Below are 19,489 nucleotides of genomic sequence, written 5' to 3'. Positions count from 1 at the left end.
TGTGAGCCCTATGTGGGGCAAGAACTGTTTCTAACCTGATTACCCTGTATCTACCCCAGAATGTAGAATAGTGCTTGGCACATAGTAAGCACTTAACAAACCATAATTATTGCTATTATTATTATCAATGGTATTTATTGACTACATCTTTTGTGCTGAACACTAGTAAGCTCTCAGGAGAGTTGAAAAGAGATAAAATCGCGTTGCTCCTGTTCTTCAGGAGATTATGATCTGATGAGGGAGAAAATCACAAAATAGATTACCTAGAGAAGGAAGGAGTGAATGGAAAGATGAGAAAGCGGATGAACGCTTGATTCAAGAGTACAGTTTATATACTCAGTATAAACTGAGCTGCAGCGGATATTTAATCAGGACAAGTCAGAAGAAACAGCTATTCCTAGTGGGTAGAGCACGGGAATGGGTTTCAAAGAGACGCAGCGTGGCTCAGTGGAAAGAGTACGGGCGTGGGGCGTGGGCCCCTCTCCATCCCCCCTGCCCTACCTCTTTCCGTTCCCCACAGCACCTGTATATATATATATATATATATATACATATTTATACTCTATATAAATAGAGTAATAAATACGAACAAAGATATATATACCTATATATATATACATATATATAAATAGAGTATATATATATATACATATATATAAATAGAGTATATATATATATATATATATATATATATATATATATATATATGTTTGTTCGTATTTATTACTCTATTTATTTTACTTGTACATATCTATTCTATTTATTTTATTTTGTTAATATGTTTTGTTTTGTTCTGTCGCCCACTTCTAGATTGCGAGCCCACTGTTGGGTAGGGACCGTCTCTATATGTTGCCAATTTGTACTTCCCAAGCGCTTAGTACAGTGCTCTGCACACAGTAAGCGCTCAATAAATACGATTGATTGATTGATTGATTTGGAGTCAGTGGTCGTGGGTTCAAATCCCTGCTCTGCCAATTGTCAGCTGTGTGGCCTTGGGCAAGTCACTTAACTTCTCTGGGCCTCAGCTACCTCATCTGTAAAATGGGGGTTGACTGTGAGCCCCCCGTGGGACCACCTGATTACCTTGTATCCCCCAGCGCTTAGAACAGTTCTTTGCACATAGTAAGCACTTAATAAATGCCATAACAATAATATTAAATAATTGTAATAATGATAATAATGACATTTATTAAGTGCTTACTATGTGCAAAGCTCTGTTCTAAGCGCTGGGGAGGTTACGAGGTGATCGGGTGGTCCCAAGGGGTGATCAGATTGTCCCACGGGTGCCTCACAGTCTTAATCCCCATTTTACAGATGAGGTAACTGAGGCACAGAGAAATTAAGTGACTTGCCCAAAGTCACACAGCTGACAACGGACGGAGCCGGGGTTTGAACCCATGACCTCTGACTCCAAAGCTCCAAAGCTTTTTCCACTGAGCCCCGCTGCTTCTCTATGGATATGGACCTGGAATCTGATCTCGGTTCCCCCATATGTCTGCTGTGTGATCTTGGGCAGGGTCGCTTAACAGTTCCGGGTCTCAGTGCCCTCATCAGTAAACTGGGGATTGAGATGTGAGCCCCATGGAGGACATAGACTCTGTCCAATATGATTAGCTTGTAACTACTCCAGCACTTAGTATAGTGCCTGATATGTAGTAAGCCCTTCACAAAGGTCTTAAGAAAAAGTTACAATTGGCTGGTTGACTGGCAGATTGAATGGTTCAGGTTGTGAATTAAACAAAGGTGAAACCATTCAAAAAAGCTAAAGACTGTCTTTGAAAACAGGTACCGTTGGGACGCTGGGATGCAGATGCCGCTGTTTCCAAGGGAACCCCGAGGGCTGGCACCATTACTGATGCTGCAGGAACCGGGCCCCTGTCTCCCAGGAGCCTTAGGAACCACGTCCCCGTAGGGTACTTGGCTTACACAGGCCACGAAGTCCCTCGGCAGGGCCCCGAACCATCCTCCAGTGATGGGGGACCTCGGACCATCTTCCGCTTTATCTAGAGGGATGGGGGCCAATCTGGAGAGGGGGGTCTGAGGGATACGAAGGGAGATAGAGGGCTCCTCTCTGTTCCTTCCTGGATGACTGAACCGTGAGTCCTAGGGGAAGCAAGAGTCCAGCACAGCCCTGCAGAGGTCAGCGATCCCCAGCTCCATGCTGCCCCGGTGAGATTGACCGAGGGTGAGTGGGATGGAATGGCGGCGGGGGTGGGGGGAGGGGAGAGGGGGAACGAGGATGAGGATGGAAGAGATGGAGCCAGTCTGGTGCCTAAATAGGTGTTCAGACCAGGGCCACGGCCTCCAGCGCGGCAGGGGTGCTAGCAGGATGGGAGCTGTATTCCAATCCAGTAACCCCCGACCATCACACACCTCTCTTCTTTCCTCCTCAAACCTCGTTACCATGCCAACTCCCTGCCAGGCTACGGTGCTCCAGCTCAGTGTCAGCACTGTGGACAGTCATTTTGGCCTTCAGTGGGTCTCAGAATCCCTTGATGAGGGTAAATGACAGGCAGGGCTGAGAGAGTGTTACCAGCTTTGTACAGCCTCTGGCACTATCAACATTAACTTCCTGTAACGGTTCTTTCCAAATGTTGGCTGAAGACAGTGGAGAAGCAGCATGGCTCAGTGGAAAGAGTACACGCTTTGGAGTCAGAAATCATGGGTTCAAATCCCGGCTCCACCAATTGTCAGCTGTATGATCTTCGGCAAGTCACTTCACTTCTCTGTGCCTCAGTTCCCTCATCTGTAAAATGGGGATTAAGAGTGTGAGCCCCACGTGGGACAACCTGGTCACCGTGTTTCCCCCCAGCGCTTAGAACAGTGCTTTGCACATAGTAATCATTTAACTAATACCATCATTATTATTATTATTAGTGGGAAATGTTGTAATCCCTGCCCTCATGGGCTTTCCAGCCTACTGTGCTAGGTTGACAGAGTATAATTTACTATCAATCAATTAACCTTGAATCATATTTATTGACGGTTTATTGTGTGAATTAAGCACTTGGAGAGTAATAACGATAGTTGTGCTTCTTAAGCTGTTACTATGTCCCAAGCACTGTCCTAAACGCTGGGGTAGATATAGGTTAAGCAGGTTGGTTACAGTCCTTGTTCCACATGGGTCTCACAGTCTTAACCCCTATTTTATAGATGAGGTACCTGAGCCTCAGATAAGTTAAATGACTTTCCCAAGGTCACACAGGAGACATGAGGCAGAGTCGGAATTAGAACCCAGGTCCTTCTGACTCCTTCTAACTCCCAAGTCAGTGCACTATCCACTTTATAACACCATAACAGACACATTCCCTGCCCTTTCTAGAAGGAAAGAAAAAATGGAAAGATGAATATGCTATTATTGCGTGCCCTTTTGCAGATGAGGAAACTGGGGCCCAGAGAAGTGAAACTACTTGCCCAAGGTCCCACAGCAGCAAGGGAACAGAGGCAGAATTAGAACCCAAATCATCTGACAACCACTAAACTATGGTTGTGGGAGAACAATAGAATAGAGCTTGTGGGAAAACAAGGCCCTGCTGAGAGCTCACCTCCTCCAGGAGGCCTTCCCAGACTGAGCCCCTTCCTTCCTCTCCCCCTCGTCCCCCTCTCCATCCCCCCACATTACCTCCTTCCCTTCCCCACAGCACCTGTATATACGTATATATGTTTGTACATATTTATTACTCTATTTATTTATTTATTTATTTTATTTGTACATATCTATTCTATTTATTTTATTTTGTTAGTATGTTTGGTTTTGTTCTCTGTCTCCCCCTTTTAAACTGTGAGCCCACTGTTGGGTAGGGACTGTCTCTATATGTTGCCAATTTGTACTTCCCAAGCGCTTAGTACAGTGCTCTGCACATAGTAAGCGCTCAATAAATACGATTGATGATGAACAGAGCTGGTAGATGTGCATGCTGCCTGCAAGGAGCTCACAGTCAGGAAGAGAACTCCTAGGCCCATGATTTTTCCAGTAAATGAGGTTGGAAGAGTTGATTCGCATTTGAGTTAGGTGAAGTAGGTTTAGCGGGCTGGGAAATGAATCAGGGTAGATGCTCGGAGGAGGGGGCGATTTGAGCAGTGCGCTCAGAATTGGGAACGAACTGTGATCTCTGATTTTGAGTGGATAAGAGAGGTAGTTCCAGGCTAGGACAGAAACAATAGTCAATAGTGAGTAGCAAACAGAAAGTTGCTTTGAGAGCTGAGAACACGAGTTGAACGATGGAAAGGAGGTGAAGTGCAGTCATAAGGTGGAGAGCCTTCAAGCCAATTCTGAGTTTACGTTACTTGTGAAAAGATACAACTTGTCATTAGAGGAGGCTGAGGAGAGGAGAAGATGTATACTGAGCGATGCTCTAGGAAAAGACTAGATGAGTAATCAGGTATACTTGTGTTTGTGTGAGTCCAAGTGTGAATGCAGATATTGAGCAAATGGAATCAGTTTGATGTATATGCGGGTTTTATTTTTGTTGTTTGTTTTATGATGTCGTTAAGTGCTTATTACATGTAAGGTACTGTACTAAGCACTGGGGTGGATACAAGCTAATCAGGTTGGACACAGTCCATACCTCACATGGTGCTTTCAGTCATAATCCCCAATTTACAGATGAGGTAACTGAGACACAGAGAAGGTAAGTTTCCTGCCTGAGGTCATACAGCAGATAAGAGGAGAAGGCAGAATTAGAATCCATGTCCTTCTGTTTACCAGGCTCATTCTCTCTTCGGTAAATGGATGATTTTATGTATAAATACACTTCTTGTTTGAATCTAAGTGCAACAAAAATATTTCACAACAGTCATATCATATCTTTGTTGTTTTCTGATCTCTCTTACCTTATGTTCATTTTAGTTTTCGTCTCCTCAACCAAAAATAAAACTTTTGGTATTTATTGAGTGCTTACTATGTTCCAAGCATAGTATTAAGTGTTGTGGAAGATTCGGAACAATCTGGTAGAACAATCTGGTCCGTGTCCCACGAGGAATTCACAGAATAGGTAGGATGGAAAACAGGTATCGAATCCTCATTTTACTATTGAGAAAACTGAGGCATAGAAAAGTTGTCACATTCCCATGGCTATGCAGCCAACAAGTGGTAGAGCTGTAATTAGAACCCAGGTCCTCTGACTCCCAGACCTGTGTTCTTCCCAATAGTGCACCCTGCAATCTACACGGTTTGAAACTTGGTGCTTCCAATAGAGTGGAAGCTCCTTGCGGGCAGTGATTATATGTACTAATACTGTGTCCTCCATAGGTACTCAATAAATAGAATCGATTTACTTAGTCTTATTCCTTCACCCACAATATCAATGCCTCTAAATTAAAGTCTTCCTTCCCTCTTCCCGTGCAGGGAGTCGACATCATTTCCCAAAAATGTTCAATGCCTCCACGGAGAACTCAGAGATCATTCTGAATCCAATAACTCTCTCCTCTGCTAGAGAATCACCAGCAAGTGTCCCGTCAGTTCTTTCACTCATCCCATCAATGGACTCTAACTGACTCTTCCCTCATCACATGCAGAAAGTCAATGCTGTCCCCCAAAATGCCCAGCGTCTCCACGGTGGGGGAATTCCTCTTGCTGGGTTTCTCGGAGATCCGAGAGCTGCAGCTTGTCCATGTCCAGCTGTTCCTTCTGGTCTACCTGGCGGCCCTGACGGGGAATTTCCTCATCGTCGCCATCACCGCCCTCGACCGGCTCCTCCAGACCCCCATGTACTTCTTCCTCAGGAATCTGTCAGTCCTCGACCTCTGCTACATCTCTGTCACTGTTCCCAAGTCTGTCGTCATCTCCCTGACCAACAATAGATCCATCTCCCTCTTGCGCTGCGTGGCCCAGGTCTTTTTGGTGGTTCTATTTGCTGCTTCAGAGCTGGCCATCCTTACGGTGATGTCCTACCACCGTTATGCGGCCATCTGCCTACCCCTACGCTATGAGCTCATCATGAACAACAGGGTCAGTGGAAAGATGGCAGCCGTCTCCTGGCTCATCGCGGTGCTGTTTGGGGTCTTGTATTCAGCTTCAACTTTCTCCCTGGGCTTCTGCGGGTCCAACATCGTCCATCAGTTCTTCTGTGACGTCCCCTCCCTGCTGAAGATCTCCTGCTCCGAAGACCATGTCGCCATTGATGTGAGCGTTACCGGTGCGGTAGGTTTACATGTCGCCTGCTTTGTCTTCATCGTTGTCTCCTATGTGCACATCTTTCAGGCCGTGCTGATGATGCCGGCCACCGAGGGCCGGGCCAAAGCCTTCTCCACCTGCTTGCCTCACCTCGCCGTCTTCACTGTCTTCGTCTCTACTGCAGTGATCTCCTACCTCAAGCCCGTGTCAGACTCCACCTCGACCCTGGACCTGCTGTTGTCCATGTTCTACGCCGTGGTGCCCCCCACCCTGAACCCTCTCATCTACAACCTGAGGAACCGGAACATGAAGGCCGCCCTGGGGAGAGTCCTAAAGGAAAGCTTCCTCCTCCCTCCTCTAAGAGACAAAATGTCTGTTTCCCTTCGCTGACTATCCCATTCCTCATCAGGGCCCTGACCGTGAGAGTAACCATATAAAGAGATGTCCAAAGAGAAAGTCCAGCTCCTGAGGATTTGTCATTGTCTGGGAAAGAGGTTGATAAGCCATGGGTGACTAGACGCCCTGTGTGGACAGGGATTGTTTCTCTTTATTCTGAATTGGATTTTTCAAGCGCTTAGGACAGTGTTAGGCACACGGTAAAAACTCAATAAAAATAATTGAATGAATGCATAAATGACTGACAAGTGAATTTTTAGGTGACATCATGGCTTAGTGGAATGAGCATGTGGCTGGGAATCATGAGATTTGAAAGGTCTGCCCGGTTCTGCCACGACCTGCTGCATGACCTTGGTCCAACCACGTAACTTCTTTGGATCTCTCTGTAAAATCGGGATTCAATATGTGCTCTCTCTTTCTCTTGCAGTCTGAGCCCCTGCGTGTCAGGAAACGTGTCCAATCTGATTAGTCTGTTTCTACTCCAGCCCTTGGCAGTCTTTGGCAAGTAAATTCTTAATGAATACAATAATCACAGTGTTGATACTGCTATTGATAATAAAAATAATTCTATGAATTTTAAGATCACACGGTGGTTATGAAAATCAGAAAATCGGAGGGTGATAAGGGAGAAGGTTTGCCGTCATAGAAGCTGTCCTTCACATTAGACTGCCTGTCCTGTTAGTTGTTTTGATGCTTATCTCCCCCTTTCTAGACTGTGAACCCGTTGTGGGCAGGGGTTATCTCTATTCGTTTCTGTATTATGCTACTTTCCAAGCGCTTAGTACAGTGCTCTGCACACAGTAAGTGCTCAATAAATACAATGGAATGAATGAATGAATTTGACTGATCAAATCGTTGCCTAGAATCTATTCATTTATCCATTCATTCATCCGTCTGACCATCCATCCGTCTGTCTGTCTGTTCACCCCTATGTCTGTCCATCCAACCATCCATCCATCCATCCAACAGTCAATTCATCCATGATAATAATAAAAATAGTGGTATTTCTAAAGTGCTTACTATGTGCCAGGCATTTTATTACATGCTGGGGCGAATACAAGCTAATCAGATTTTACACAGTCCCTATTCCACATGGTGCTCACAGTCTCAATTCCTTTTTTACAGATCGGATACCTGAGGCACAGAGATGTGAGGTGCCTTGCTTAGGGTCACGCAGCAGACAATCCACCCATCCATCCATCATCTATCCATCCATCTACCCACCCACCATTCCATTCATCCATCAATCAATGATATTTGTTGAATGCACTCTAGGTGTAAAGTACTGTAGTGAACACTTCGGAGATATTAAAATAAATTAAACACCATCCACGCTTTCCAAGAGCTTAAAATCTATCAGGGGAGATAGACGCAGAAATAATTAATGAGAGGACGAAGAAGAGAATAGAAAGAATAGTAAATAGATGACTAAGTGCTCAAAGAGTACATCTTATAAAATCACTATGTACAAAACTATATTGGTGGGTGTGAGTGTAAAAATGGAGAAGTGGTCTAAGATGCTGATTGGTACTTGGGAGAAGATGACTTAGCGAGAAGAAAAATAAAGTGTGCGAGGCATCCTGGAAGTGGTCAGAAGATGGAAGGGCTTTGAAGATGGGGAAAGCTGTACTCTGATGGACTAGAAAGGGAGAGGAGGACATGCGGGCTGAAAGATTATTTCTCCTTTTTCCATCAGTGAGATATTTTGAAAGAGGACAGGACCATTCAGAGGAGAAAATACAGTGACCTCCTCATTCGAGTTTTGTACAGTGCCTCAGCTCTGAGTTGGAAGAGGACAAATCCTAGGCTACAGCCTATTCCTTCTTGAAACCAGGGATTTTCCCGTGGTCAGCCCCTCCCAAACTGATAATAATAATAACAATAACAATAATTGCATTTGTTAAGCGCTTACTATGTGTCAAGCACTGTTCTAAGCGCTGGGGTAGATACAACTTAATCAGTTTGTCCCACCTGGGATTCACAGTCTTAATCACTATTTTCCAGATGAGGTAACTGAGGCCCAGAGAAGTTAAGTGGTTTGCCCAAGGTCACACAACAGACAAGTGGCAGAGTCGGGATTAGAACCCACGTCCTCTGACTCTGTGCTCTTGCCATTAAGCAATGCTGCTTCTCATGCTGCTTCTCTGCGTTGATTCCCCAGGCCAGCCCAGGGGAGGGTCTTAGGATGGATTTATAGTCATTTCTCGTTCTTTCTAGATTTGCAATCAGAAGACGTCAGAAAATACAACTGATTAAATGACCGATTGATTATTTGAGGTCATGAACAAGATGAAACTCAGAGAAGCAGCGTGGCCTAGTCGATAGAGCCTGAACCCGGGAGTCAGAATCACTAGGGTTCTAATTTCGGCTCTGCTACCTTTCTGCTGTGTGACTTTGGGCAGGTATTTTCACTACTCTGGGCTTCAGTTCCCTCATCTGTAAAATGGGTATTGAGATTGTGAGCCCCATGTGGGACAGGGACTTTTTCCACCCTGATTACCTTGTATCGAATCCCAGGACTTAGTGCGGTGCCTGACACATAGTAAGCGCTTAACAGGTACCACTGAAGAAAGAAAAGAAGCTGAAGCGCCCACCCGTTGAGCCAGGTGGTCACTAACAGCGGGAACCATTAGGATGCTGTTGCTATGGGAACACTGCCGAAAGTGCCATCACTGATCCTCATTTCTGTGGGGATTCAAAGACTGTGGCGACAAGGCACCGTGATCAGGTACTATGGGGACCCCCCTCGGAGCGGCGGTGTTTTTATCAAAGAGGGTGGGGGCCCTGTCTGGAAAGTGCATCTCAGTGTCCGCCAGAGAGCAGAGAAGGGCTGACAGCTTCTCGCTGTCCCTCCGTGACCGCTGCATATATGAGGCTCCCCCAGCCCCACGCTGTCCCGTTGAGATTGGTCGGGGCTGGGGAGAGACAGGAAGGGACCATCAGGCTTATCAATGTGAGTGTGAGGGTCACTCTGGGAAGACGTTCATACCCAGGGCCCAAGGTGGAGTTTGAACCAAGGCTGCATACACAAGCAGAGGGAAATCATTTATCCCTATGGTAGCCCCCTGGTCCCCTCCATCCACAGCCTAAACCCTGGCTGCCATGGCTAACGGGCTAGAACTTTATGGCATGGCGTCAGCCCCTTGCCATGGTGACTTCAACCACCAGCTAAAACATCCAGGCAGGGACAAGAGGGTACGACTGAGACTGCACCAGCCGGATGTTTCATCGTCAATTCCTCATCACAGTATTCCCCCCCAAATCTTGGGAGGAGGCAAGAGAGAATCAGTGTGGCCTACCAGATAGAGCATGGGCTGGGAGTCAGATGACTTGGGTTCTAATCACGTCTCCACCTCTTTTTTATTGTTTTAACGGTATTTGTTATCCGCTTACAATGTTTCAATCATTGTTCTAAGCACTGGGCAGGGATTGGACACAATCCCTGTACCTCATGGGGCTCACAATCTGAGCAGGAGGGAGAACAGGAGAACTGAGGCACAGGGAAGTAAAGTGACTTGCCCAAGGTCACACAGCAAGCAATTGGCAGTGATGGAATTAGAGCCCAGGCCCATGGTCTTTCCACTGGGCCAGGCTGCTTCCCTTCTGGGTGATTTGGGGGAAAAGCAGTTCACTTCTCTGTGCCTCTGTTACCACATGCATCATGATAGGGACTGAAATTGTGAGCCCTGTGTGGGACAGAGACTGTGACCCACTCAATTTTCTTGTATTCACCACAGAGCTTAGTATAATGCCTGGCACGTAATGAGAGCTAAATAAATACGATAGAGAGGTAAAAGACATGATCCCTGCCCTCAAAGACTTCCTAATCTAATAGGCTAGATAGGCAAAATGTCATTTACAACTGTCATTTACAACATGTCATTTACAAATGTCATTTACAGCATTTACAATTTACAACTATATGTTGCCAAATTGTACTTCCCAAGCGCTTAGTACAGTGCTCTGCACACAGTAAGCGCTCACTAAATACGATTGTTTGATTGATTGATTGATTGATTGGGAGGAGAAAATAATGGAACAATAGATATGTGGAAGAGAAGCAGCGTGGCTAAGTAGAGAAAGCACAGGCGTGGGAGTCAGAGGTCGTGGGTTCTAATCCCGGCACCTCCACGTCTCAGTTGTGAGACTTTGGGCAAGTCACTTAACTTCTCTGTGCCTCCGTGACAACACCTGTAAAATGGGGATTAAGACTGTGAGCCTCAGGTGGGACAACCTGATTACCTTCTATCTTCCCCACACATAGTAAGCGTTTAAAAAATACTATCATTATTATTATTACGAGTGCTCGATAATCATATTTTTGAGTGCTTAATGTGTGCTGAGCGCTATTCTGAGTGCTGAGGAGAGTACCCTATAAAAGAGTTGGTAGTTATGTTCCGTATATACAAGGAACTCACCGTCTGGCAGGGAAGCAGACTTCAATCAGTTAACCAATCAGAGACATTTATTGAGCGCTTATCGTGTGCAGAGCACCGAACTAAATGCTTGGATCGATACAGTATAAATGAGTTCGTAGACATGTTTCCTCAAGGAGCTTATAGTCTAGAGAAATGGATCTTACATTCAGCAGCAATAACCTGATGGTCTGCGAACGAGTTAAGTCTGGAGATGGTCACTGACATGGTGGGAAGAAGTGAATTAGCTTAATCCTCCTTGAGAAGGTGGAATCCCAAAAGGTTTTTGAGGGTGGGATATCTTCGGGCTAGGGAATTGAAAAGGGTGGAATTCCAGGCCAAAGTAAGGGTGGGAGCCGGAAGTAGGAGGAGGAAGCATAAGAAGATTCTTTTTGGAGAGTTGGTTGAAGAAAGCTTATAATGAGGAGGAGAGTGAAACCACAGAACCCCATTTTTCCTCTCCTCCTCCCCATCCCCCCCCTCCTTCCCCTCCCCACAGCACCTGTATGTATGTTTGTACAGATTTGTTACTCTATTTATTTTACTTGTACGTATTTACTATTCTATTTATTTTGTTAATGATGTGTATCTAGCTTTATTAATGTTTATTCTGATGACTTGACACATGTCCACATGTTTTGTTTTGTTATCTGTCTCCCCCTTCTAGACTGTGAGCCCATTGTTGGGTAGGGACCGTCTCTATATGTTGCCGACTTGTACTTCCCAAGCGCTTAGTACAGTGCTCTGCACATAGTAAGCGCTCAATAAATACAATTGAATGAATGAATGAATGAATGATCAGATATTCACTGAAATCAACTCAACTACAATATGTTATTCCTACAGACTGTAAGATCGTTGTGAGCAGGGACTGTGTCTCTTTATTATTCTATTATACTCTCCCCAGCATTTAGTACAGTGCTGCACACACAATAAATGCTTAATAAATATTTCTGAACGAATTCATTTTCCACTTTACAGGAGTTGCTGCAATCAGGGTCCCTGTGCTTGAAGCTGTTTGTGTTTGTGTGTGTATGTTCAGGTAGAGCATTGGGTTGTGGAAGCAGCGAACAAGTTCAGGTATTGGGGAGGGTTGAAGACGAGGTACCAAAAGATGTCCCTTCAGACTGTAAACTCGATATGGACAGGGAATATGTTTGCCAACTCTGTTGGGGTGGCGGAGGGGAGACAATCTCAGGAATTCCCTTTACATAGATCAAAATAATGTGAAAATCTGGTTCTTTCCTTGTCCCTGCCGGATAAGGAACTCAAAGATCATTTTGGATTCAATAACTGTTTCCCTTCCATTGCTAATCACTAGCAAATTGCCTGTCAGTTTCTTCACTCATCCCATCAATGGAATTTAACTTTGGCTCTTCCCTCATCTACTGCAGAACGTAAATGCTGCCTCTCGAAAATGTCCAACGTTTCCACGGTGACGGGATTTCTCCTCCTGGATTTCTCGGAGGTCCGGTAGCTGCAGCTGGTCCATGCCGCGCTGTTCCTCCTGGTCTACCTGGCGGCCCTGATGGACATCGTCGCCGCTACCTTCCTTGACCGGTGCCTACACTCCTCCATGTACTTCTTCCTTGGGAACCTGTCTGTCCTCGACCTCTGCTACATCTCCGTCATCGTCCTCAAATACATCCACAACTCCCTGACCGTCCGTAGATAAATCTCCTTCCTAGGCTTTGGAGCACAGGTCTGTCTGGTGATTTTCTTAGGAGGTGCAGAATATTTTGTCCTCACAGTGATGCTACACCGCCATCTGCCTCCCCCTGCACTACGAGGTCATCATAAACTGAGTATCCTGTGGGAAGATGGCGGCCACCTCGTGGCTCAGTGGGGACCTGTTTAGAGTTTTGTTTTCAGCTCCAACCTTCTCCCTGTCCTTCTGCGGGTCCATCACCATCCAGCAGTTTTTCTGTGACATCCACTCCCTGCTAAAGATCACCTAATCCGAGGAACACGTCGCCATCAACGTGAGCGTCACAGCCAGTTTACAATAAGATGTCGTCTGCTTCATTCTTATTGTTGTCTCATATGTGCGCATCTTCCGGGCCGGGCTGAGGATGTCGGCCGCCGAGAGCTGAGCCAAAGTCTCTCCACCTGCCTGCCTCACTTTGCCATCGTCACTCTCTTTGTCATGACTTGTTTCTGAGCTTACTTGAAGCCACCCTCAGTTTCCCACTCAGTACTGGACCAGCTGATTTCCGTGTTCTACACCGTGGTGCCCCCCTCCATGAACCCCCTCATCTATAACCAGGAACTGGGACAAGAAAGCCTCCATGGGTGGACTCCTGAGAGGGTCACTCAACCAGCCTCAGCTCTGGGATAAAATGTCTCCATCCTTGTGCAAATTATCCCACACCACCACTTAATCAAGGAATTGTCCTTGGACCTAGTCAGAAACATAGCTGTCCTACAGGGATCGCAGAAAACGCTGGATGTTGATGAATTGTCCAAGTCTTGGGGGGAGGCAGCTAAGACTGAATTAGGACTGACAACCCAGTTTTGGGGAAGAATCATGGCCTAAAGGAAGAGGAGTCCCTGTAGACTGTAAACTCATTGTGGGCAGGGAATCTGTTTAACAACTCTGGTAAACTAAACTCTCCCAGGTGTTTGGTACAGTAAATCCTGTTTTGGGGCAGTTCTAATCCCTACTCTGCCACTTGTCTTCCGTGTCACCTTAGGCGAGCCACTTCACTTCTTTGTGCCTCAGTGATCTCATCTGTAAAATGGATATTAAGACTGTGAACCCCACGTGGGACAAACCGATTACCTTGTATCTATCCCATTGCTTAGAACAGTGCTTGGCACATAACATGTGCTTAACAATTACCATACTTTTTCAACTTTCATCATAGCCTAAAGGAATGGGAATTGCTCCATATTGTAAACAAACTGCGGGCAGGGAAAGTGTCTACCAAGTGTACTATATTGAGCTTTTACAAGTGCTTGATACAGTGCTGGGTCCACGGTTAGTGCTCAATAAATATGATTGATTTATTGATTGAGACTTGAGTTCCAATGCCAGCTCTGTTACTGGCTTGCTTTGTGACCTAGGGGCAGTGACTAAACTTCCCTAGGATCTCTCTTCCTCTTTCACTCTGAGCCCCTATGGGGCAGGAATTGTTTCTGAACTGATTTTTTGTTTCTACTCCAAAAGGTTTCTACTCCAAGAAGTTAGGCACACAACGTTTCAATAAGTACAATAATGGTATAATTGTTAGTAATGACTATGAAAATATAATGATATGCCCTGTAGCATGACTCCGGGGTTGGAAATGAAAGTTGTAAAATGGGAGGTGCAATGGGGGAAGGGAAGAAAGGATGACTGCAGCTCCATCTGTACTTTCAAATCCATCCTCTCTTGTCAGTCCATCTTCCCTTCCTTCCATCCATCCAACCTTCCAACCACTCGTCTATCCATCCATCCATCCATCCGGAGCATGGGCTTGGGAGTCAGAGGCTCAAATCCTTTTTCCTCTTCTTTTCTGCCATGTGACCTTGGGCAAGTCACTTCAATTCTCTGTATCTCAGTTACTTCATCTGTAAAATGGGGATTGAAACTGTGAGCCTCATGTGGGGCAGGGACTGTGTCCAACCTGATTACCTTGTATCTACTCCAGAACTTACAACGGTGCTTGGCACATAGTAAGTGCTAAGCAAAGACCATAATTATTACTAGTATCATTATCAATTGTGTTTATTGACCACATTCTGGGTGCAAAGCACTGTAGTATGCACTCAGGAGAGTTGAAGAGAGATAAAATTACATTGTTCCTGTTCCCAGGAGATTACGATCTGATGGGGGAGAAAATCACTGAATAAATTACGTAGAGGAGGAAGGAGAGAAGGGAAAGATGAGAAAGTAGACGAATACCTGATTCAAGAGTACAGTTCATATAGTAAGTATATACAGAGTGTCTAGATTTGCAATGAGGACAAGTCAGAAGAAGCAACGTTGCCAAAGTGGGTAGAGCACGATCTTGGGAATCCAATGGACATGGGTTCTGATCTCGGTTCCACCACGTGTCTGCTGTGTGACCTTGGGCAGGGTCACTTAACTTCTCTCTGCCTCAGTTCCCTCATATGTAAAATGGGGATAGAGATGTGAGCCCCATAGGGGACATAGACTCTGTCCAATCTGATTAGCTTGTAACTATTCTAGCGCTTAGTATAGTTCCTGATATATAGTAAGCACTTCACAAAGACCATAGGAAAATGTTACAGTTGGCTCACTGACCGAAAGATTGAGTGTCTCAGGTTGTGAATTAAACAAAGGTGAAACCATTCACAATGGCAAAAAACTGACGTTAAAAACAGGAACCGTTGGGGGACTGGGATGCAGATGCCGCTGTTTCCACGGGAACTCCGAGGCCTGGCACTATCGCTGATGCTGCAGGGACCGGGCTCTTGTCTCCCAGTAGACTCAGGAACCACGTGAACAAAGAGTGCGTGGCTTGTCCAGGCCACGAGGTCCGTCAGCAGGGTCCCGAGCCACATTTGAGGGATCCCCCTCGGAGCAGCTTCTGCTTTATCTACAGGGATGGGGCCCCATCTGGAGAGCCTCTCAGAGTCTGAGGGAGACCAGAGAGGGAAAGGCGGCCCCTCTCTGTTCCTTTCTGGCTGACTGAACCCAAGAGTCTGAGCGGAAACAGGGGACCAGCCCAGCCCTGAAGAAGACAGCGACCCCAAGCCCTCGCTGACCCGGTGAGTGTGACCAGGGGTGAGTGGGATGGAAGGGCGCGGGGGGTGTGTGTGAAGATGAGGATGGAAGAGATGGAGCCAGTATGGGGCCCAAATTGGGGTATGGACAAGGTCCACGGCCCCAGGCGGGGAGGGGTGCTAACTGAAGGGGAGGTGTTTTCCAGTTCAGTAACCCCCAACCATCAAACTCCTTTCCTCCTTCCTCCTCTAACCTCTCTACGATGCCAACTCCCTGCCGGGCTATGGTGCTCCAGCACACTCTCAGCCCTATGGACAGTTACTTTGGCCTTCAGTGGATCCCTGAATCCCTTGAAGAGGATAAATGACAGGCAGGGCTGAGAGACTATGACCACCTTTGTATAGCCACTGGCACTATAAGCAATTCCTCCCTGTAAGAGTTCTTCCCAAATGTTGGGAGAAGACAAGTAGTGGGAAAGGTTGTTATCCCTGCCCTCAAGAACCTTCCAGTCTACTGGCCTACGTTGACACAGAATAATTTACTATCAATTAATTAATCTTGAATCATATTATGAGCGCTTACAATAATAATAGTAGTACTCATTAAGCCCTTACTACAATAATAATAATAATAATAATGGCATTTGTTAAGCGCTTACTATGTCCCAAGCACTGTCCTAAGCACTGGGGTAGCTACAAGTTAAGCAGGTTGGATATAGTCCTTTTTCTGCACGGAGCTGACAGTCTTAACCCCCATTTTACAGATGAGGTAACAGGATCAAAGAAGTTAAATGACCTGCCCATTGCCACACAGCAGACATGAGGCAGAGCCGGAATTAGACCCCAGATCCTTCTGACTCCTTCTGACTCCCAAGAAAGTGCTCTATCCACTTTATAACAGCATAGCAGACGCATTCCCTGCCCCTTCTAGAACGAAAAGAAGAATGGAAAGATGAATTTGCAGTGATTGCGTGCCATTTTTCAGATGATGAAACTGAGGCCCAGAGAGGTGAAGCGACTTGCCCAAGGTTCCACAACAGCAAAAGGATGGAGGCAGGATTAGAACCCAAGTCTTCTGACAACCATTAAGCTATGCTTGGGACAATTCAATAGAATGGAACTGGTACATATGTATGCTGCCCTCAAGGAGCTCACAGTCAAGAATTGACTGTGTTGCCAACTTATGTTGCCAACTTGTACTTCACAAGCGCTTAGTACAGTATTCTTCACACAGTAAGAGCTCAATAAATACAATTGAATGAATGAATGAAAGTGAACTCTTGGGCCCATGCTTTTTCCATTAATTGAGGATGGACATAAGTTGAATCGCACTTGAGTTAAGTGAAGTGGGTTTAGAGGGCTGGGAAATGAATTAGGTTAGCTGGTTGGAGGAGGGGGGATTTCAGCAGTGCTCAGAATTCAGAAAGAACTGTGATCTCTCTGATTTTGAGTGAATAAGACAGGGAGTTCCAGGCTATGATGGAAACAGGAGAGTCAATCGTCAGTAAAAACTGCAAAGGTGCTTTGAGAGCTAAAACGGGTTGAACGATGGAAAGGGGGTGAAGTGCAGTCATGGGGTGGAGGGACTTCAAACCGATTGTGAGTTTCTGTTGCTTGAAAAAAGACACAACTTGTCCTGAGGGGAGGTTGAGGAGAGGAGAAGATGTAGGATTAGTGATGTACTGTACTAAGCACTGGGGTGGATGCAAGCTAATCAGGTTGTACATAGTCCATGCCCCATAGGGTGCTCATATTTGTAATCCCCATTTTTCAGATGAGGTAACCGAGGCACAGAGAAGGTGACAGGCCCTAAGTAACATAGTAGAGAAGAAAAGGAGATAGGATTAGAATCCAGGTCACTTTGTCTACCAGGCCCATACTCTCTCCACTAAATGGATGAATATTTGTGTAAAGGCACTACTTGTTTAATTCTAAAACCACCGAAAAAAATTTCACAACAGTCAGGTACCGCACTTTATGTTCTCTGAATTCTACTATTCATTTTAGTTTCGGGCTCCTCAACCAAAAATAATTCTCTTGATATTTATTAACTGTTTACTGTGTGCCAAGAACGTATTAAATGCTGAGGTAGATTCAGGACAATCTGGTATAACACAGTCCGTGTACCACAAGGGATTCACAGACGACGTAGGAGGGGAAACAAGTATCGAAACCTCATTTTACTATTGAGAAAAATGAGACGTAGAAAAGTAAGTTACTCTCCCATGGCTATGCAGCAGAGACCTGGTTGAGCTGGGATGAGAATCCAGGTCCTCCAACTCCCGGGCCTGTGTTTTTCCCAATAGTGCACTCTGCGTCTACACGGTTTGAAGTTTGGTGTTTCCAATAGAATGGAAGCTCCTTGGGAACAATGATCACATGTACTAATACCGTGTCATCTGTAGGTACTCAATAAATAGAATTGATTGACTTAGTCCTATTCCTTCACCCCCAACATCAGTGATTCTAAAATGAAGTCTACCCTCCCTCTTCCTGTGCAGGGATTCCACATCATTCCCCAGAGATGTTCAGTCTTCACGGTGAACACAAATATCATTTTGAATTCAGTAACAGTCTCCTCTCCATAGAGAATCACCAGCAAATGTCCTGTCAATTCCTTCACGCTTCCCATCAATTAGCTCTAACTTTGGCTCTTCCCTCATCACATGCATAAAGTCAGTGCAGTCTCCCCAACACCTGCATAGTGAGGGAATTCCTCCTGTTGAGATTGTCGGAGGTAAGGGAGCTGGAGCTGGTCCAAGCCACGCTGTTCCTCGTTTTCTACCTGGCGGCTCTGATGGAGAATCTTCTCATCGTCGCTGTCACCGCCCTCGACTGGCGCCTCCACATCCCCATGTACTTCTTCCTCAGGAACCTGTCCGTCCTCGACCTCTGCTATATCTCCGTCACCATCCCCAAGGCAGTCGTCATCTCCCTGACCGACCTTAGATTTATCTCCCTCCTGGGCTGTGCCGCAAAAGTCTTCCTGGTGGTCATATTAGCTAATTCAGAGCTCGTCATCCTCACAGCGATGTCCTACGACCGCTACACTGCCATCTGCCGCCCTCTGAACTATGAGCTCATCATGACCAACATGTCTTGTGGAAAGATGGTGGCCGCCTCTTGGCTCAGCGGGGTGCTGATTGGGGTCCTGTATTCAGCTTCGACATTCTCCATGAGCTCCTGAGGTTCCAGCATCGTCCAGCCCGTTCTTCTGTGACGTTCCCACCCTGCTGAAGCTCTCCTGCTCCGAGGACCATTTCGCCATCAGTGTGAGCATCACCACCGGGGCAGGGTTATCTGTCATCTGCTTCGTTTCCATCGTCGTCTCCTAGGTCCACATCTTCTGGTCCGTGCTGAGGATTTCAGCCACCGAGGGGCAGGCCAAAACCTTCTCCACCTTCCAGCCCCACCTAGCCATCTTCACCATATTCCTGTCTACGGCCGTCATCTCTAACCGCAAGCCCATGTCAGACTCCCCCTCGACCCTGGACCTGCTGGTGTCCGTGTTCTACACCATGGTGCCCTCCGCTAACCTCCTCATCTACAGCTTGAGGAACCGGGGCATGAAGGCCAACCTGCGGAGAGTCCTAAAGAGGAGATTCCTCCTCTAAGGGACAAAATGTCTATTTCCCTTTGCTGATTATCCCATTACTCATCAGGGTACTGACCGTGGGGGTATCCATATAAAGAGTTGTCCAAAGAGAACGTCCAGAGCCTGAGGATTTCTCAATGGCTGGGACAGAGGCTGAGAAGCCGTTTGTGACTGTAATCCCGGCATGGGCATGGATTGTCACTCTTTATCCTGAATTGTACTTTCCAAGCGCTTAGTACAGTTCATTCATTCAACCGTATTTATTGAGCACTTACTGTGTGCAGAGCACTGTACTAA

At 46.1% G+C, this 19,489-nt stretch overlaps 1 protein-coding gene across 1 annotated transcript; it reads left to right on the top strand.

The window, feature by feature from the left end:
* The first annotated feature begins 5,539 nt into the window (after window positions 1–5,539).
* On the top strand, window positions 5,540–19,211 carry LOC119921919 (olfactory receptor 14A2-like). Its single transcript, XM_038741894.1, has 8 exons — window positions 5,540–6,490; window positions 11,969–12,030; window positions 15,360–15,412; window positions 15,591–15,642; window positions 18,237–18,334; window positions 18,793–18,869; window positions 18,933–19,066; window positions 19,148–19,211. The coding sequence occupies exons 1-8, from the start codon at window positions 5,540–5,542 to the stop codon at window positions 19,209–19,211; spliced, it is 1,491 nt and encodes a 496-aa protein (XP_038597822.1).
* Window positions 19,212–19,489: the final 278 nt, after the last annotated feature.

This window comes from Tachyglossus aculeatus, unplaced genomic scaffold, assembly GCF_015852505.1.
Source record: "Tachyglossus aculeatus isolate mTacAcu1 unplaced genomic scaffold, mTacAcu1.pri SUPER_32, whole genome shotgun sequence".
NCBI classification, from domain to species: Eukaryota; Metazoa; Chordata; class Mammalia; order Monotremata; family Tachyglossidae; genus Tachyglossus; species Tachyglossus aculeatus.
Note: the sequence above shows the minus strand (reverse complement) of the source record. Positions and strands in the feature narration are given on the sequence as shown.